General features: G+C 36.4%; 2 protein-coding genes across 10 annotated transcripts in view; one reads left to right on the top strand and one right to left on the bottom strand.

Annotated features, from left to right (window-relative positions):
* RNF17 (ring finger protein 17) overlaps positions 1-7,603 on the top strand; it is a 154,422-nt gene extending 146,819 nt beyond the window's left edge. For both annotated transcript variants that reach the window (XM_045869116.2, XM_045869115.2), the window contains exons 33-35: positions 1,675-1,810; positions 3,648-3,837; positions 7,505-7,603. In XM_045869116.2, the coding sequence (XP_045725072.1) occupies positions 1,675-1,810; positions 3,648-3,837; positions 7,505-7,603 (425 nt within the window). The remainder of the gene's footprint in view (positions 1-1,674; positions 1,811-3,647; positions 3,838-7,504) is intronic.
* Positions 7,604-7,977: 374 nt separating this feature from the next.
* Positions 7,978-20,916, bottom strand: part of CENPJ (centromere protein J) — a 50,168-nt gene continuing 37,229 nt past the window's right edge. For 3 of the 8 annotated variants that reach the window (XM_045869117.3, XM_064586331.1, XM_064586329.1), the window contains 6 exons: positions 17,597-17,661; positions 16,775-16,894; positions 13,047-13,187; positions 12,882-12,966; positions 12,678-12,798; positions 7,978-10,116 (listed from right to left, as the gene is read on the bottom strand). In XM_045869117.3, coding sequence (XP_045725073.1) covers positions 9,924-10,116; positions 12,678-12,798; positions 12,882-12,966; positions 13,047-13,187; positions 16,775-16,894; positions 17,597-17,661 — 725 coding nt within the window. In that variant the 3' untranslated portion in view covers positions 7,978-9,923. Of the gene's footprint in view, positions 10,117-12,677; positions 12,799-12,881; positions 12,967-13,046; positions 13,188-16,774; positions 16,895-17,596; positions 17,662-20,916 lie in introns of those variants that run through there. The other 5 variants (XM_064586330.1, XM_064586334.1, XM_064586333.1 and 2 more) reach the window with 5 other exon arrangements.

Below are 20,916 nucleotides of genomic sequence, written 5' to 3'. Positions count from 1 at the left end.
GTTAGAAGGGCACCTTGCACAAGTTAGGTGCTCATAAACATTTGCTGAATGAGTGAAAGAATAAATTCATGATTTTTTCTTTTTATAAACTCGGATTTATAGTCTAGAAGAAGCAGGTCCTTCCTCATTGTCTTCTTGTCTCAAGGGAAGTCACAGAAACATTCTGTGCATAATGTGATCATTCATGGAGCTATATATAGCTCCATTTTCTGTGGGTACTTTATTTTTTCTGTGGGTATTTTATTTTTTATTCTAAAATTTAAAAAAATTTTTAAGTATGCTTATGTACAAGTTGATTCATAGGCAAATGCCTATTAAAAAGTTTTGCAGGTTAAAATAATATGACAACTAGATTGGTTGGGTTTTTTGGTTTTTGGTTTTTTTAGTTCTATTTTGAGATGAACTTTTAGCCATGTTTTTAAGGCTGGAAATAGTAAAAGTTGAGACCATTAACAGTGATTCAGTCAATTGCTTACTGTGCAGACAGCTCTATTAGAGGAGATTCTTTACTGTTCTATTGATAATCTTTTCTATAAACACAAGAAATTGTTTAAAACTCTTTAATAAAAATCTTTGTACATTAAAGTCATATAGTATTTAAATATCACTTGCCCACAAGTGGAGATTATGTAGAAAAGAATATGATAACATAAAGAGAGGGATGGAAGTAGGGCAAGACAAGGGCCTGAAGTGTGTTCCATCTACTCTGAAATCTGAAGGTGTATGAAGAAAAGGGAAGTACATACTATACTAATTTTTCCACAATTTTACTCAAGCCTAGCATTCATTTATTAGCAGATTTTCTATCGAGCAATTGCTTGTACCAGGTACCATAGTAGGAATATAAATACAGTTCTGCACATAAGAACTAGTGGGCTAGCTGAGAGGGGACATGAAAACCAAGTTCAGTATGAAAATAACAGCTCATATCAAAGGTGTATGCATAGTACCATTGGATCACAGAGAAACCAATGACTAGAAGTACTCAGGGCTTTATAAAAATCATGTTGGAGCTGATCTTTGAAAGAGATGTTTATCAGAAAAAGGGCATGGGTGAACATTCTAATTATGGAGAACAGCCATGAACTAAAGTAGAGGCTCAGGTAATTCTAGTTAGGTAACACTTGAGAATATATGATAGGAGTTGGTTGGGAGTAGAATGGGAACAACCCTATAACTGCAGTGCTAAGGACTTGATATTGTAGATGGTTATAATGCCATTGAAGAATTTTAAACAAGGGCAATTGAATTTATAAAATTTAATTCTGGTGGTTTTATAGAGAATGGATTGGAGGAGCACAAAATTGAAATGAATAGCAGAAACCATTTTATTATCTTTTGCAGAAGATGATGGCTTAAATGAAATGAAATTTCGGGAGTCTAACAAGTGGGGATATTAGAAGGATAGTCTAAGCCATGGGCAGAACTAGGAACTATGAGAATGGGAGAAGTGCCTTTCTTCAGAGCTTAATTCTTAGGAATTAGGAAAAACAAGCTATATAAATTATAAACAGAAAAAAGCAGAATCTAACATATGACAGACTGTTGAGTGTTTAAATATGAATGATGGGTTTATGGTGATTACATTTTCTTTGTACTTTCCAGTATTTAAAAAAATTGTTTTTTAAAGAAAATACAAGGCAATGTGATTTTTTACTTTTTCTGTCTTTCCAGAAATGCCTTGCCTTGCAGAATATGATGATGGCTTATGGTATAGAGCAAAGATTGTGTCTGTTAAAGAATTTAATCCTCTAGCTGTCCTGGTACAATTTGTTGATTACGGATCAACTGAAAAGCTGACAATAAACAGGTTGGTTGTTTTTTTTAAGTCAACTTAGTTGAATTAGAATTCTTAGAGGTTTTTTAAATAATAATTATTGGAAAATTTTTGGTTTTTCTTTTAAAAGAAAAACCTTTAAAGCTATTAGGATTTTTTTTTAAATCTGTAAGTCTTTTATTGTAAAATATAGAATTTACCATTTTAGCCATTTTTAAGTATACATTTAATTGTCATTAAGTATATTCAGGATGTTGTGCAGCTATTGCCACTGTCCATTTTCAGGATGTTTTCCTAATCCCAAACAGAAATTCTGTACCCACTAAGCAATAACATTCCATTCCCTTTTCCTCACCTCCTGGTAACCATTTTTTACTTTCTGTCTTGAATTTGTCCTATTTTAGGTACCTTATATACATACTGTCATACAGTATTTGTCCTTTTGTGTCTGGTTTATTTTACTTAGGATAAAGTTTTCAGGGTACATTCAATTATAGCATGTATCAGAATTTCATTATTTTTATGACTAAATAACACTCCTTTGTATCCTTTGGCTATCATGAATAATGCTGCTATGAATATTAATGTACAAGTAGCTGTTTGAGTCCCTGGTTTCAGTTGTTTGGTATGTATACCTAGAAGTAGAATTGCTGAATTATATGGTAATTTTATTAAACTCTCTGAAGAACTGCCAAACTTTTCTGCAGTGTCTGTACCATTTTACATTCCCACCAGCAATACACAAGGGTTCCAGTTTCTCCACATCCTTGCCAACACTTGTTATTTTCCATTATTTTGTTTGTAATATTTAATTGTGGTAAAATGCATGTATCATAAAATTTACCATCTTAGTCATTTTAAATGTATAGTTTAGTGTTAACTATACTCACACTGTTATATAGCCAACCTCCAGAACTCTTTTCATTTTGTAAAACTGAAACTCTGTACCCTTTAAACAGCATTCCCCATTCATTTCCCCCTCATCCAGCCCCTGGCAACCACCATTCTACTTTCTTTCCCTATGACTTTGATTATTATAGGTATCCCATATAAGTGGAATCATACAGTATTTGTCCTTTTGTAACTGGCTTATTTCACTTAGCATAGTTTCCTTAAGGTTCACCATGTAGCATGTGTCAGAATTCCCTTCATTTTTAAGGCTGAATAATATTCCATCATATGTATACACTACCTTTTATTTATCCATTCATCCATGGATAAATGGATATTTGGATATTTGGGTTGATTCCACCTTTTAGCTATTGTGAATTGCTAGTATGAACATGAGTGTACATACCTCTTCGAGACCCTGCTTTCAGTTCTTTGGGGGTATATACTGAGAAGTGGAATTGCTGGATCACATACTCATTCTATTTTTAGTATTTGAAGAAACCAGCAAACTGTTTTCCATTGCAGCTGTACCATTGTACACTAAGTGTCCAAGAGTTCCAGTCTCTCTCCACATCCTCACCAACACTTGGTATTTTCTGGTGTTTTGATAGTAGTCACCTTAATGGATGTGAGGTTGTATCTCACTGTGGCTTTGATTTGCATTTCCCTGATGATTAATGATATTGAGCACCTTTTCATGTGGTTGTTGGCCATTTATGTATCTTCCTTGGTCTACTTTTTAGTATGTATTTTCTCTCATTCTGTAAGTTGCTTTTTCACTGTTGATCGTCCTTTGCAGAGTTTTTCATTTTGATGTGGTCCAATTTATTTTTTTCTTCTGTTGTTTGTGCTTTGATATCACAGCTATTTCATTGCCAAATCCAATGTCTTAAGTTTTTCCTCTATGTTTTACAGCTTTAGCTATTAGAGAATTTTAATTGTGACATTCTGAACATTTTAAGAATTTCTTTTGTGACAGACTGCGTCAAATTCCTCTTCACCTTATGCGGTATCCAGCCCGAGCCATAAAGGTTCTCTTGGCGGGGTTTAAACCTCCCTTAAGAGATCCAGGAAAGACAAGAATACCATATTGTCCCAAATGGAGCATGGAAGCATTGTGGGCTATGATAGACTGTCTTCAAGGAAAACAACTTTATGCTTCTTCCATGGTAACTATCTATCTCAATTAGCCAAAATCTTATTGAGGCTATTTGTAGGGTCCCTGATTCACTTTCTAAAGTGCTTTCTATTTATGCAACTCTAGATGGAAAAAAAAAAAAAAAAAAGTTTTAAAGCATATAAATCTGTAAATACAAGATTAATTTTAAGGCTTGTTAAAATTATGCTTTAAATTTATATTTAGCAAGTTTTTATTAGCCCTACAATGATATAAAATATCACTGATGTCATGAATAAGATGAAAATGATCAAGATGTAATCTGTAATCAAAGAACTCATGAATCAGTGAGGGAAATGAAACATTTGTAAACCATTTATAAATTTGAGGTAGAATATGTTCTATAAAAGAAGTATGGGTACAAGAAGGACTATTTCCATCTGGAGAGATCAGGATATGGTATAGTATTTGAGCTCCTCCTTAGTAGGCAGTCAAATGATAAGTGAATTGGTAGGTCTGGGATGTGACATTGAACTGCATCCTAAAAGTAGGAAAGGCCAGAATGGGAATTCTGGTCAAAGCCATGGAAAGGATTGAATTGTAAGAATTTTGAATTGTTTAATGCAGTAGAACCTGTATCAAAAGGTTCAAATAAACACATACAGCACTCACATTCCACACATAGCACACACAGAAATATATACAACACACACTACACTTATAGAATATAACACGCAAAATATATGGCAGACACCCATACACCACATACCACACATACAACACATACCATATACCACACAAAACACACACGTAACACACACATATCGAAAACCTTTCACACACACTACACATATACCACGAACACACCACACGCACCATAAAAACTACACCCAGAGCACACACATACCACACACAGTAGACACATTGCGCACTCTAAACACACAAAACAAACAAGAATTATACAAACGAAATACAAGACACACAAACACCATATAGCACACACACCATACGTACCCCACACAACCACAGAAATACCATTCACATACCACATATTCAACCACAGACGCCACACATAACCAACACACGAACAACTCAAAAATACACACCACCAAAAAACACCACACATACAGCACTCACACCCTGCACATAATAAACGTACAACACACAGTACACATACAGAACATACAAAATATATTGCAGCCAAAACACCCAAATACCATATACTCACCATTCAACACACACCAAACATATAACATACACACATCACTCAAAAAACATTCAGATCTCACACACACCCCTACATCACATTGCTACTACAAACTGTGCACACAACACATATTCATCATATATCACATCACCCAATACTTGTACACCCCACATATACCACACACAAAACAGATACCACACATTCGCCACATATAACCTGACACACAGTACACACATACCATGCACACACACATACTGCACATGTTTTACACACACCACACACCACATAAAAACCACACTCAGGGTGTGCATACAGCACACACACAACACCTATCACACACGCTCGAAATATACCACACACACTAAACATTTAGCACATACATACCACACATACACCACAAAAACACCACACACATATAAAAACAGACAATGCACACTACAGAAATTTCATTCACACACCACATATATACCATATAGGCACCACACATAACCAACACAACACAAACACACAACACTGGAACACACATACCACTCACAACAGACCAGCATACACTACAAAGGCAGATAGCACACACACACACACACAAAACACATGTGAAACATACACACACCAAACACCAATACACCATTTACACCACACACCCCATACGTATACCACACAAACACGTTATAAACATCATGCATACCACTCATACACTACCTACAACACTTACACTGCACAATTATATGCCACATATATACACACGTTTGACACACCACACATATATCTCACCCATACACATAATGCACATACACTAAACACACACAAACACATATACCACAAATACACCATTCACCAGTCAAAACTACACTGACACTGCTCATACACCACAGGCACTACATACATACAGCACACAAACATCATTCTCTCCATACAGCACAAACTACACATAACACAAACCACACACACCACCACAGAAAAACTACACACCAAAATATACCACACACACTACAGAAATATCCTTCATACACCACAAATACACCACACATATACCTCACAAACCTACACCACCAAAACAACACACACATCACACATATACCACTCAACACCACACATAACACACAGAAAAAGACAAAATGCGTAACACATATAGAATACACACACAGAGCGCCTGGGTGGCTCAGTTAAATGCCCAACTTGTGATTTTGGCGCAGGCCGTGGGATCAAGCCCTGTGTGGGGCTCTGCACTCAGCAGGGAGTCTACTTGAGGTTCTCTCTCCTTCTCCCCCTCCCCCTGCTCACGCACACATGCTCTCTCTCCCTCATAGATAAATCATTAAAAAAAAAAATAACACATACTGCACACACATACCCACATACCACATACACACTACATACAACACACACACCAAACATACCACAGACACACCACACAATCAACAACACACACACACACCTATATCACACATATAACACATTTATTTAAAAAAAATAAATGTTCAAATGAGAAAGTTCAGATCGTGTTTAATATAAATATGCTTTCTTTAGAGGTTTAGCATGTCACAAAGGGGTAGCCCATAGGCAGAATCTGGCCTGAACCTGTTTTAAAATTGGAAAAATTTACCCCCAAAAAGTCTGTATTTGACTTCTGATTAAGTATTTTTTTTTTAAGATTTTATTGATTTGACACAGAGAGACACAGCGAGAGAGGGAACACAAGCAGGGGGAGTGGGAGAGGGAGAAGCAGGCTTCCCGCGGAGCAGGGAGCCCAATGCGGGGCTCGATCCCAGGACCCTCGGATCATGACCTGAGCTGAAGGCAGACGCTTAACGACTGAGCCACCCAGCGCCCCTTGACTTCTGATTAAATATTTTAAATTCCAGGAATCCTAGGTCTCTTTTCCAAAATGGCAGTCAGCCAAAGTGGTAGATCAACTCCTTTGAATGGAAATATACTCTAATTCACCCTAGGCCTCAGCACTGTTGTTTCAGCCCAACCTACCCTGATTTTGGGATCCAGGATGTACTGGCTCTAACAAGAATGAGTTCTTAATGAAACAGTGCTGTTACTAGAAAGTGCTTTTTGAAAACCTCTGTACATATGCTTTTGTGTGTGCAGAGTAGTGTAAATAGCTTATGTACGGATTCTCTCAAGCCAGTGAAAATACAGACAGGGCTAGTAAGTATTCTTACAGACATTATTTATTCATCTCTATGAATAACATTCAAAATTTGGTCAGTTTATGCGTAAAAGTATAATGCCTTATAGGTAGAATATAAATGAATTTTAACAGGGATGGTAGTATTAAAGCCATTGGCTTAATCTAGGAAAACTTTGGATTGAAGTTATTTTAAATATAAGATTGGAAAGAATGGGATTTAATAGGAAACCATCACAAAGATCTTTTTAAAATACAAATTATTCATAAATTTGGAGAATGCATTTTCCTTCCTATGTGATATAGGCCAGATAAAGGAGGGAGAAACCAGCAAAGACATTACTGTATTTCTTGACAACTATCTTTTAATTTTAGGCTCAGGCACCAGAACAAATAGTGACATTATATGAAGATGAACAGTATCCAGTTCATATGTCATTAGTAGAAATGGGGCTGGCAGACCGAGACGAATGATGTTAAGTATCATGACTTCTTGTTCTCCCTTATAATCAGCATAAGGCATGTGACTGATATAGTGGAGATTAATGCTAAATTGCCCATAAAACACCTTCAGACTTTCCTTGATTTCTCAAAGAATGACAACAAAGCTCAGCAAGAATCTCTCTTCTAGACTTCGTAGGCCCTTTTCACCTATTGAATACAGAATCAAAGAGGATCTGCATCTGTAAGAATGCTTGGAATGACTATCATAGTACCAGAGAGTTGTTGGGGATGGGCAGAAGAGCAGAAGGAAGTGGGCACTATAAGTAATTTAAGCACATAAGGATATAGTAGGCACAGAACACTACTGAACAATCCATGACCTAATAACAAAGCTATTGAAGTACTTAGGTAACCAGCTGTTTATTCATCCACGTAAATGTAACAAGTGATTCAGTAACTAGCTTGAACATTTAATTAAGCAAAGGTTTTAAATAACATGCATTTTGTTTTTCAGTTATACAGTGCGGAGCCTCTATATAGCAGCCCAGAAGAAAGTCTTGTTATGTGATAGCCATTTCAGGCTTATTTTTCTTGACTTGTTCTGCTGCAGTAGTGCTGGCCTTTTTTTTCCCCTTACATGTTAAACTGGAAACTGTTTGGAAAAATTAATAAATACTTGCTTTCAAATATTTTCTGGTTTTATTTTACAATAATTTCAAAATCAAGTATTTTAGGCACGTGAAACAAATGTAGTTCATTTTATTACGAATGTATATTAAGTTTCAGAAGACAGACCTCTCAGTACAGTTGAATACTCCTGTAGCGCCCTTCCCCATTCTCTTCCCTGCAGAGGTGAACATTGTTGTCAACTTGGTGTTTATTATTCTTACATTCTTATTTTACTGCATATGAATGCATCCATAAAGCAAGATATACTACTGCTGTGTATATTTTTTTAATGAGTGTGCTACTGCACCTTTAATTTACTATTTGTGCTGTTTATCCATGTTGGTATGCAGAGCTCTATTTTATTCACTCTCACTCTTCTACCCATCTCCGCACATAATTCTGTTGATATTGAGGTTGTTACGTTTTTTCTCAATTACAAATATTCTTCTGTAGTACCCCTTGCGTACATGTTACAGGTTTTCTAGTATACATACTTAGTAGTGGAACTTCCTAGGTCATTAGGTAACTGCTTTCCAAAAAGTGGATTTACTCAATTTACTACCATCGGTAGTCTGAGTTCCTTGGCAATGTGTGGTGTGGCCAGACTGTTATTAGCCTGTACTGATACTAGTATAAAAAAGTATCATTATTTCAATATGTATTCACTGGTTTAATAGTCACTTGTTCGCTTGTTCATATCCTTTGTCCATTTTTCTATTGAGTTGTTTGTAATTATCTTAATTGATTTGTAGGAATTCTTTATATATTCTGGATATTAATCCTTTGTCAGGTATATATATCTTCTAATCTGTGACTCATCTTTTCTCCTTTTTTGTGGTATCTTTGGACACACTTTCCATTCATTTGTCACCTTTTTTAGTTTGCACTGTGTCTCATTTAAAAATCTTTCTCTATCCTGAAGTAATATATATAACTCCTAATTTGAGAAGTTTGCAACTTCTTTCATATTCAGTTCTTAAATCGCCTAGAATTGATACATTTAGCTGTTTTTAAAAATGGGAATCATTAAAAAAAAAATGGGAATCATTGCCAATATTACTGTATATTGCACTTATGTGACTATACTTATGTAATTATTATGTAAATTGATATGTAGATGACTTGCCCTTCCTTCAAGGACATCTTGCTTCTGTCAGCCTACAGTTTTATAGGTTATAACGTCAAGGTACCTGTAGTTGATCAGTTAATACCAGCTCTAGTTATTTTTCCCACCCCTTCCATTCTCAAGTCTCCCATTTTAACCAGTTACTATATACCATCACAGTAAATGTTTTCTCCTCACTATGATTATCTGTACTCACACTCAGACGTGCTCGTGGCAAATCTGTGCTATTGTATTTCTTGTACTTTTTATAACCATCTTCAATAAAAGTGCCTCATTATTTTTGCAGTCTATACAGTTTATAACAAATAATGCTTTCCTTAGTCATGCATTTAACTCTAGAAAGGTGAACTAAAAATGAAAGCTGTTCTTGTACATTTCAAAGAATATAAAAAGCTATGGCATTTTATTTTACAATCCAAACAATCTTTTCCATTTATATATATACACAACACACACAGTATGTATAAATTAAACCACAGAAACCACAAGAAATGTACATTTTTTAACAAGAAAATCAAGTTAGTGTTATTTCATGATTAGTCATGCACAGGATCATTACAATTTTGTATCCATTAGAACATTACCATCCTTGTCTTTAACCCTTATTCGACCGGATGTGTATTTTGTTTCTTGATGACCATTTGTATATACAGTTTTAACAGTGCCATCTGGATATTCCCGTCTCTTGAACTGGGCAGTGTGTAGTTCTCTTTGGCCATTATTAAACTCTATGATTTTGTTGCCATCTCTGTAAATAAAATTTAATTTCTTTAAAATATTATATAACAGGAAAATGATCTAAAAATGGCCTTTTGTCTGGCAGTTCTTTCCTCTCCTAGAACCTCCATTGGTCCTCTCCTTGCACAATACCTTCTTTGCAAATTCTTTCCACGCTGTTTCTGCTTCAGGCTGATAGCTCCACTGATCAGATTAGCACTTAAATGTGCCCATGAAAAGTTTTTAATAAATTTTTTCACTACAAAATACTTAGGTTTTTTAACTTCACATGTATTCCGCCTCTAAGAAAAATTGGGCATTGTATTAAAATATGGCTTTCAGGGGCGCCTGGGTGACTCAGTCGGTTAAGCGGCTGCCTTCAGCTCAGGTCATGATGCCAGGGTCCTGGGATCAAGTCCCACACTGGGCTCCTTGCTCAGTGGGGAGCCTGCTTCTCCCTCTGCCTGCCGCTCCCCACTTGTGCGTGTGCGCTCACTCTCTTTCTCTCACTCTCTCAAATAAAGTCTTTAAAAAAAATATATGGCTTTCAGTTTTGACCTTTATTCTTTTCACTATGTTTTAAGCAGTCTGAGTGCTTGCTCTTTATCAGGTTGGAGAAGAGGTTTATATCCCTGGGAAGGGCCATAAATCAGACTTCAGACCTATTCTGAAGCAGTGGAACAAAGAAGCTGTTAATCCCAAGTGGACTGCTTGATGTGTGTGCAGGACATTCAAACTGAACCCCTACATCTATCTATAATGTGCCGTTAGAAACACAGAGCTAGGCTATAGACTGTGAATCACCACTTCTCAACACAGTGGGGTTTTTTTCTATTTTGGTTATTTCTCAAATTTTATGTGAATGTAATGGCTTTGTGCCACATAAGTGTTAGAACTAAAAGCCATTTTGAGAGCCACTGTTTTATCAAGTGCAGCCCCAGGACCAGGGATGACAGCATCTCCCAAGACATTATTAGAAATGCAAATTATTGGCGTGGGGTCCGGCAATCTCCAAATGAACAATTCTTCCAGGTGGTTTTGTTTTGTTTTGTTTTTAAAGATTTTATTTATTTATTTGACAGAGAGAGCAAGGGCAGGAACACTAGCAGGGAGAGTGGGAGAGGGAGAAGGAGGCTCCCTACCAAGCAGGGAGCCCGATACGGGGCTCGATCCCGGGACCCTGGGATCATGACCTGAGCCAAAGGCAGACGCCCAATGACTGAGCCACCCAGATGCCCCTTCCAGGTGGTTTTAATGCACAGTTAAGTTGAAGAATCACCGCTATAAATAAAAAATGCCAAAATAATTCTGAATGATCTGATATCTGGGATTTGCTTGAATGTAGATGAAAAAAGACTAGCCATTAGTTAATACTTGTTGAAGATGGACAGATGGGTACATGGAGTTTTTCATATCATTTTCTCTACTTTTTATTATAAAAAAATTTCAAACATAAGAGTTAAAAAAAGATGGAAAATTTTCTGAAATTGCTCAAAGTATAATGTACATATAAGATTTTCCTCAAAAAAAAAAAAAAAAAAAGATTTTCCTCAAGTTTTAGGAGAGATTGGTATTTATTTTTTGAGCACCAGAGAAAAGTTTCAAACCATGTTAAGGGAAAATACTACCATGACTATAACAAGTTCCTGCATTATTTGAATCAGTATTTTTACCACTTTTTTTTTTTTTTGCTAACTTTCTAACACAACTCAAGTTAGTTAAATGCATGCACACCTAGGAGAGGAGGGTGCAAACTAAGTAGGACAGTGGACCTGACAAACTTTCATGGTTTTAATTAAAATGGTGACTACAAGAAGCTCTGTATTGTGGATTGAAGAAGTCACTAAGAAGAAGTCTCTAACTTCAAGAAATATAACACTCAGAAGGATAAAGAAGTTGCTATTTTAAAGAAATGAGTGAGGGAGGCCAGAGGAATAAAATACTAATCAGGAAGGGACAGGGAGATCCAACAAATCAAAATATAAGAGAAGAGACACAGTCTAATTCAGATATTGCCATCATTGTTCGTCATTGTTCTTTAAAAACTGATAGGGCGGCTTTCCTTCTTTGTGTCTTATTCACTGTTTTCAAATTTCACCAAATTTTTTTTTTTAAGATTTTATTTATTTGAGAGAGAGAGCAATAGAGAGAGCATGAGCAGTGGGAAGGGGCAGAGGGAGAGGGAGAAGCAGGCTCCACGCTGAGCAGGGAGCCTGACGCAGGGCTCCATCCCAGGGACCCTGGCATCATGAACTGAGCCAAAGGCAGACGCTTAACTGACTGAGCCACCGAGGCGCCCCACCAAATTTATTTCTGTACAAATACTTGCCATTCCCTTTTTGTGAAGTACTGTAGAGACTCCCTTTAGGTTTCTAGGCTACAGACTATGTATTAGAACCTATATGTCTCTAAGTTCTGAACTCCAAAATGCTGAACTCTTTTCACCTGCTCTCAAAGTGTGTATCTGTACTCACTACTAAACTTACTGAAATTCTGAATGACTTATATAAATATTTTAAGATTTTAAAAATTCACTTGGAAATACAAGTTGAAAATAGGCAAATCTAGAAGCAAATTTAACATATAACATACCTTTGTACTCTTACAATTGTACCATCTGGAAAAATGCTTTCTTCTTGTCCATCAGGAAATAGGTTTTTGATTGTCTGGTCAGGAAATGTGATTTCTTTTCTCCCATCTGGGAAATGTTTCTCTGTTTAAAAAAGGTAGTAGTAAGTATTTTATTTTTAAAGAAAGGAAAGTATTAAATTAGGAGAGGGCAGAGCAAGTTTTTACCTATTTGTCCACTTGAGAAATGTAAGATTTCTAATCCTTCTGGATAAGTAGTGTGAGTAGTCTGGGCAGATGCATAGTAGTAGATCTGTAAAGACACAAAGTCAGTTATGTGTTTTCTCTAGAGATGTTTAAGCCATGGAGAAAAACAATGCTAGGGAAACTTACCACTCTCTCATCTGGCATGACCTGCTTCACATCACCATTAAAGAAAGTGACGGTGACAATCTTCCCATCTGCACTCACTTCTTTCCGAGTTCCATTTGGAAACAATATAACATGGCACCCATTCTTATAAACCTTTTCTATCTACAAAAAAAGAGAAACAAGATGATCAATAGGAGAGATTTCCTCCTGATACCACATGACAAAAATATCCCTAATTCTCCTCCAAATTACCTTTGAAATCTTTCATAATTAAAGGCAAAAACATTGTCTCAAAAATATTGTCTCCAAGTATCAACACATCACCATTCTTATGTCACCTATTCCCCCAAAACAAACTCATTTTTTGCTGAGTTTTCTTTTTATTAAGTTGACACACAATATTTGTTTCAGGTGTACAACAGTGATTTTACAAGTCTATATGTTATGCTGTGCTCACCACAAGTGTAGCTACCATCTGTCACCAGAAAATGCTATTATGGTATCATTGACCATATTCCCTATGCTGCACCTTTGATCCCCATGACTTATTCCATAACTAGAAACCTGTATCTCCCACTCCCCTTGACCCATTTTGTCCATACCCCCACCTCCCCCCATGGCAACCATTAGTTTGCTCTCTGTATTTATAGGTCTGATTCTGCTTTTGGTTTATTCATTTGATTTTTTGAGATTCCACGTGAAATCATATGGTACTTAGTCTGACTTACTTCCGTTAGCATACCACCATCTAAGTATATCCATGTTGTAACAAATGGCAAGATCTCATCCCTTTTTATGGCTGTGTAATATTCCCCCAGTGTGTGTGTGTACACACATCTTCCTTACCGCTTTGTCTATCAGTGTACACTTAGGTTGCTTCCATACCTTGACTATTGTAAATAATGTTGCAACCAACATAAGGGCACATACATCTTTCTGAATTAGTGTTTTTGTTTCCTTTGGGTAAATACCCACTAGTAGAATTATCAAATCATGGTATTTCTATTTTAACTTTTTGAGGAACCTCCATACTGTTTTTCCAGTGTGGCTGCACCAGTTTGCATTCCCACCAACAGTGTACAGTGTTCCTTTTCCCCCACATTCTCACTAACACTTGTTATTTCTTGTCTTTTTTATTTTAGCCATTCTGACAGGTGTGACGTGATAGCTCACTGTGGCTTTGATTTGCATTTTCCTGATTAGTGATGTTGAGCATCTTTTCATGTGTCTGTTGGTCATCTGTAGGTCTTCTTTGGAAAAATGTCTGTTGGAGTCCTCTGCCCATTTCTTAATTGGATTGTTTTTTGGGTGTTGAGTCGTTTAAGTTCTTCATATATTTTGGATACTAACACCTTATCAGAGATGTCATTTGCAAAGATCTTCTCCCATTCAGTAAGCTGCCTTTTTGTTTTATTGATGGCTTCCTTCGCTATGCACAAAAGCTTTTTATTTTGGTGTAGTCCCAGTAGTTTTGCTTTTGTTTCTCTTGTCTTAGAAGACCTATCTTGAAAAATGTTGCTATAGCTGATGTCAAAGAGGTTACTGCCTGTGCTCTTTTATATTTTTATAGTTTCAGGTCTCACATTTAGGTCTTCAATCCATTTTGAGTTTGTTTTTGTGTATAGTATAAGAAAGTGGTTCAGTTTCATTCTTTTGCAGGTAGCTGTCCAGTTTTTCTAATACCATTTATTGAAGAGACTGTCTTTTTCCCATTGTATATTCTTGCCTCCTTTGTCATAGATTAATTGACCATAAGAGCATGGATTTAGGGGCGCCTGGATGGCTCAGGTGGTTAAGCATCTGCCTTCAGCTCAGGTCATGATCCCAGGATCCTGGGATTGAGCCCCACATCGGGCTCCCTGCTTGGTGGGGAGTCTGCTTCTCCCTCTTCCTCTGCTGCTCGCCCTGCTTGTGCTTGCCCTCTCTGTCTCTCTCTGTGTGTCAAATAAATAAATAAAATCTTTAAAATAAAACAACAACAACAAAAAACCCGTCCTCTTTAAAAAAAAAAAAAAAAAGCATGGGCTCTCTATTCTGTCCCATTGATCTATGTGTCTATTTTTGTGTCAGTACCATACTGTTCTATTATTACAGCTTTGTAATATAACTCGAAGTCTGGGATTATTTCTTTCGTAATTGCTTTCGGTATTCATGGTCTTTTGTGATTCCCATACAAATTTTAGTATTATTCTAGTTTTGTGAAAAATGCTGTTGCCATTTTGATAGAGATTGCACTGAATCTGTAGATAGCTTTGGGTAGTGTGGACATTGTAACAATATTAATTCTTCCAATCCATGAGCATGGAGTATCTTTGTATTTGTTTGTGTCATCTTCAATTTCTTTTTTACTGAGTTTTTTTTAAAGTAAACTGCAGGTATCACTTCATATGTAAAACACTTCAATTGATTTAAGGATAGGTTTTAACATAACCAAATCATTACTGCCCCTAACAAACTGTAATTCCTTCATCATATTGTAACCCTCTATGTTGTTTCCCCTGAATTCACAAAATGGACTTTTTACAGTTTATTTGAATCAGGATCAAAACAAGGTCCACACAACACTTGATGACATGTCCCTTAAATCTCAACCTTTAACATTCACCTCCCTGCCCCCTTTTTAGTGATGATTACTTATTGAAAGAACTAGGTCACTGAACATGTAAAATTTCCCACATTCTGGATTTGGTTGACTGCTTTCCAATCATGGTGTCATTTAACATGTTCTCGTACCCCCTTTACTTCCTGGGAAAAACTAGTAGTTACACCTAGAGGTGTGAATAAAGTCTGGTTGAATTACTCTAACAAGAATACTTTCTACGAACTGCTGAGAGCTGCTTATGGCTACACATTCAGAAGTGCAGTATGCGACTGTCCTCATGACCACAAGACCGACTGGGTCACATCAGTTAGATCTGCCATGAAGCCCCATCAACCTCTCATCTAGGAGTTCAGTGCTTATTCATGACTACTGCCTAGATCCCTTATTTCATTAGAGACTGCACAGTGATGACTCAAATTTTCTCATTCCTTTACCATTTATCCACAGAATTCTTCTAAAGAAAACCTTTTCCCACCAACGATTTGTTACACGAAAGCAGAATTGGTACAAGAAAAGTCTACAATTTCTTCCTTTGTTATTCTTTTGTCCTTCCCTCATTCCTCAAGACTAGCAGTGAACTTTGGCCTTATAATTTCAATTAAAATAAATCAAATAAGGCTTTGTGGAGAAGTAAATTTTCTACAAACCTGAGGAAAACTTACCTCATCCCCTCCCTGCTAACAAACCTATTTATGTCCCTTCCCTTTTCATTCATTCTTCTAGCTGGAACACCCAACCAGGCAGTATCCTGCTCAAAACCTTTCCTAAGCACGAAAGTAAAACTGTGAGATAGACAGAAAGGCTGCAGGAAGGGTAAAGCATTGAACGGAGGCTTTTAAAAAGTACCAAGATGACAAAGGCTTTTTAGCTATGTTTAGAGGAAGAACAGAGTTTAAACAAAGGAAGTGTAATTCCTTTGTAATTTGCTGTATCTCTAAACTAGAAATGGCAACTAAATGCATGTGTGTATCAAGCATTTTTAGAGGAGTCCAAATGCTCAAGCTAAGGTCACACTCCAAGGAACTATAGTTCTTAAGCCCCCTCTACAGTCTGAAAGATCAATTAACTTAGAATCTAAGTGTTCCAACTCTACTTTAACCTATATTAATTTCTTATAGTATTCATTATTTTTTAAAAATTTTTTAACCTTTCCATCAGGATGACTGATTTCTCCCTGAATTTCTTCTTTTTCCTCCTTTTTGTCATCCTTTTTACACTCAGGATCTGGGAAGTCCACTGGTTCAGGGGCCTCCCTGGGTGAGGCAGTCTGCAAGGAGAAGATGCGTTCTTTTTATCTGTCCTAAAGGACATGTAATCACATTTCAAACAGCTAAAACTTACATTTATTTCCAAATGCCAGATTCTACTCTTATAGGATTTGATGACTAGAAGTTGGTGTTATATAAAAAACATTCACAATGTTAAGTAAAAAAAAATCTCCTTGGGGCGCCTGGGTGGCTCAGTTGGTTAAGCGACTGCCTTCGGCTCAGGTCATGATCCTGGGGTCCCGGGATCGAGTCCCACATCGGGCTCCCTGCTCGGCAGGGAGTCTGCTTCTCCCTCTGACCCTCCTTCCTCTCATGCTCTCTGTCTCTCATTCTCTCTCTCTCTCTCAAATAAATAAATAAAATCTTAAAAAAAAAAACAAAAAAAACCCTCCTTTATAGGGGTGCCTGGGTGGGTCAGTCGGTTAAGCGTCCGACTTTTGGTTTCAGCTCAGGTCATGATCTCAGTGTTGTAAGATCGAGCCCCACGTCAGGCTCTGCGCTCAGCGCAGAGCCTGCTTGAGATTCAATCTCTCCCTCTCCCTCTGTCCCTCGCCCCACACAAGAGCTCTCTCTTAAATAAATGAATAAAATCTTTTTAAAAACCTCCTTTATAAATGGTTTAGAAACTTAAATCAGTTAACTAAGCAATTTTAAGCCTGAGTAATCTATGCTTAAATATATAAAAATATAAAGAGATTTACTTGTCCCTTATCCGAACTGCCTAAATCACGAGGAAGCACAGGCTTGGATCTTCGAGATGGATTACCTGTTAGAATATAATTGTCAAGAGTTAATTTTCAGATTTAATTGAAAGTTTTAAGTTTACTTAATATTATGGTCAAACATTTCCTTAGTTCATATCCCTTTGTGAACTACTGTCCTTTACCCATTAAGTAAGGAATTTTTAATATTTTTCTTCACCAATTCGTAGGAGTTTATTATATAAATTCAAATATTTAATAGGCACTTAAATCTGTGTGACCAAGACAGACAAGGACAATATCTATTTTTTGAGAGTTTATAATCTGGAAGAAGAGACAGGTGTTCAACTAACCTAACAGATGAACCCAAAGGTATTTTGGAGATAATCACAAGGACTTTAGTTAGAGGCTTAGGTGTGGGGTAGATATAATAGAGGCATCCAAGAAGACAAATAGAATTTTGCTTAACAAAATAACTGGGCATTTCATTAAAACCCAGGCCTAATTGCTGTGGTCTAGAAGAAAACATAGGGAAGGAGCTCTATGACACTGGTCTTGGCAATAATTTCTTGATACCAAAAGCACAAGCAACAAAAGCAAAAATCAACAAATCAAAACTCAAAAGCTTCTGTACAGCAAAAGAAATAATCAACAAAATGAAAAGGCAACCTACAGAATGGGAAAACTTTTGCAGACCATATATCAGATAAGGGATTAATATCCAAAATACAGAAAGAACTCCTATAACTCAGTAACAAAAAAAAAAAAATACGACTGAAAAATGGGCAAAGGAACTCAAAAGACATTTTTCCAAAGAAGACATCCAAATGGCCAACAGTACATGAAAAGATGTTCAACATCACTAATTATCCAGGAAATGCAAATCAAAACCACAAGATACCACTTCGCAGCTGCCAGAAAGGCTATCATCAAGAAGACAGGAGATAAGTATTCGCAAGGATGTGGAGAAAAGGAAATCCTTGTGCACCGTTGGTGGGCATGTTAAACTGGTTCATCCACTATAGAAAACAATATGCAGGTTCCTCAAAAAATTAAAAATAGACCTACCATATGATCCAGCTATGCCACTTCGGAGTACACACCCAAAGGAAATGAAAACAGGGATATTGAAGCCCATGTTTACTGCAGCATTACTCACAATAGCCAAGATATGGAAACAACCTAAGTGCCCATCAGCATATGAATGGATAAAGATTATGTGATATATATACAAAATGGAATATTATTTTGCCATGAGAGAGAAGGACATAATTTGCAGTAACATGGATGGACTCTGAGGACATTATGCTAAGTGAGGTAAGTCAGACAGAGAAAGACAAATACTGTATGATTTCACTTATATGTGAAATCCAAAGAGGCCTAACTTTTTGTAAAAAGAGAGTGAAGTGGTGGATACCAAGAGGTGGGAGTTTGGGGGAGAAGGGGTGATGCTGTTTAAGGGTAGAAACTTGTAACAAGTAGTAAATAAGTCCTAGAGAGCTAATGCACAGTATAGTGAATATAGATAATACTGTATTACAATCAACAAATTTGCTAAGAAACTAGATCTTAAATTCTCCAACCACTAAAAAGATTTAACTATGTGTTATACAAAAAAAAAAAAAAGATACAACTATGTGATGTAATACAGGTGCTATTTATCACTACATTGGCAATCATAACATATAAATATATCAACATACCATACATCTTAAATTTATACAATGTTATACATTGAATACATTTCAATAAAAAAGATAAAGAGTTTTGGTTCATCAAAAGGTAAGAGTCAAAAGGCAGGCCACAGACTGTAAGAAGATATCTGCAATGTGTAACTGTTAAAAGATTATGATGGGGGAAGAGGAAATGCCCCCATAAACCAATTAAGAAAAAGACAAACAACAGCACAGAATGAGTAAAAGACCTGATCAATTTTTCTCAAAAGAGGGAGTCTAAATAGCTAGTAAATATAGGCAAAGGTATTCAACCATTTCAAAACTATAATGAGATAGTGTTGCATCCCTACCAGACTGGCAAAAATTTAAGTCTGACAATACCAAGTATCAACAAGGTGTGGAACAATGCAAGCGCTTACATTACATTGCTGGTTAGACAGTAAAATCATTTTGGAAAATGTTTTGGCAAAATCTATGAGTGTTAAAGATATTCTTACTGATTACCCAGTAATTCCAGTACGTGCCTTGGAGAAATGAATGTGTATACCAGAAATGTTTAAGAATGTTCATAGCATCACTGTTTAACATCCCAAATTTAAAAAAAAAAAAATTTAATCATCAACAGAATAGTCAACTGTAATATATTCATAAACATTCAAACTGCCTTGCAGTTTTTGAAAATTTTAGTGAACTAGAGTTGCAGATCAATATGACTCTCAAAAACAATGTACAGTAAAAGAAGACATACAGTATAACTATTGGAACACATACAGTATAACTATTCAGAAAGTTCGAAAACAAAACATTTTTTAGGGCTGCACCTATGAGAGTAGAAACTACAAAGAGAAACAATGTAATATGATCACAGAGGGGACAGCCCTGGGGTGCTGCTACTCTATTTCTTTATCTAGCTGGTAGTTATCGAAGTATGTCCTTTATAATTGTCAAACTGCATGTTATATCCACTTTTCTAAATTTAGTTCATGAAAATAATTTCTAAAAATTCCAGGTAAAAACCCAGTTGTGAAAACAAAAGTTTGCAAGAGAAAACAGTATATTTGTGACCTAAGGATTGAGAAAGATTTCTTAAAGTCATAAAAAAAAGATTGATAAATTCAATAATAAAAGGAAAAACAGGGGCACCTAGGTGGCTCAGACGGTTAAGCCTCTGACTCTTGGTTTCTGCTCAGGTCATGATCTCAGGGTCTTGAGATGGAGTCCCACAAGGGGCTCCCTGCTCAGCAGGGAGTCTGCTTCCCCTCCTCTCTCCTTCTGCCCCTCCCCCATTGCATACTCTCTCTCTCTCTAAAATAAATAAATAAATCTTAAAAAAAAAAAAAAGGAAAACATGCACATAAAAAACACAAACCAAAAAGCTAAACCCAGAACTGGGAGAAAATATCAGCAGTGCTTGTAACTGAGAAAGGATTAGTATGAAGAAGAACTTCAATAAGGAGAAACCTCCCCTCCCTATAAAGTTTTGAACAGGCCAAAGAAATGAACAGGCAATTCACAAAAGAGGAAACCCAAATGCCCACTAAATATACAAAGAGATGCTCACACAACCTTATCAGTAATCAGGGAAATGCATATTAAAATTACACTAACCCACCATTTCACACCCATCTGACTGGCCACAACTTC

Source organism: Mirounga angustirostris, unplaced genomic scaffold, assembly GCF_029215605.1.
Source record: "Mirounga angustirostris isolate CCGP_5_RB_7025 unplaced genomic scaffold, mMirAng1.0.hap1 SCAF_3, whole genome shotgun sequence".
NCBI lineage: Eukaryota > Metazoa > Chordata > Mammalia > Carnivora > Phocidae > Mirounga > Mirounga angustirostris.
This window is presented reverse-complemented; position numbering and strand designations above follow the sequence as displayed.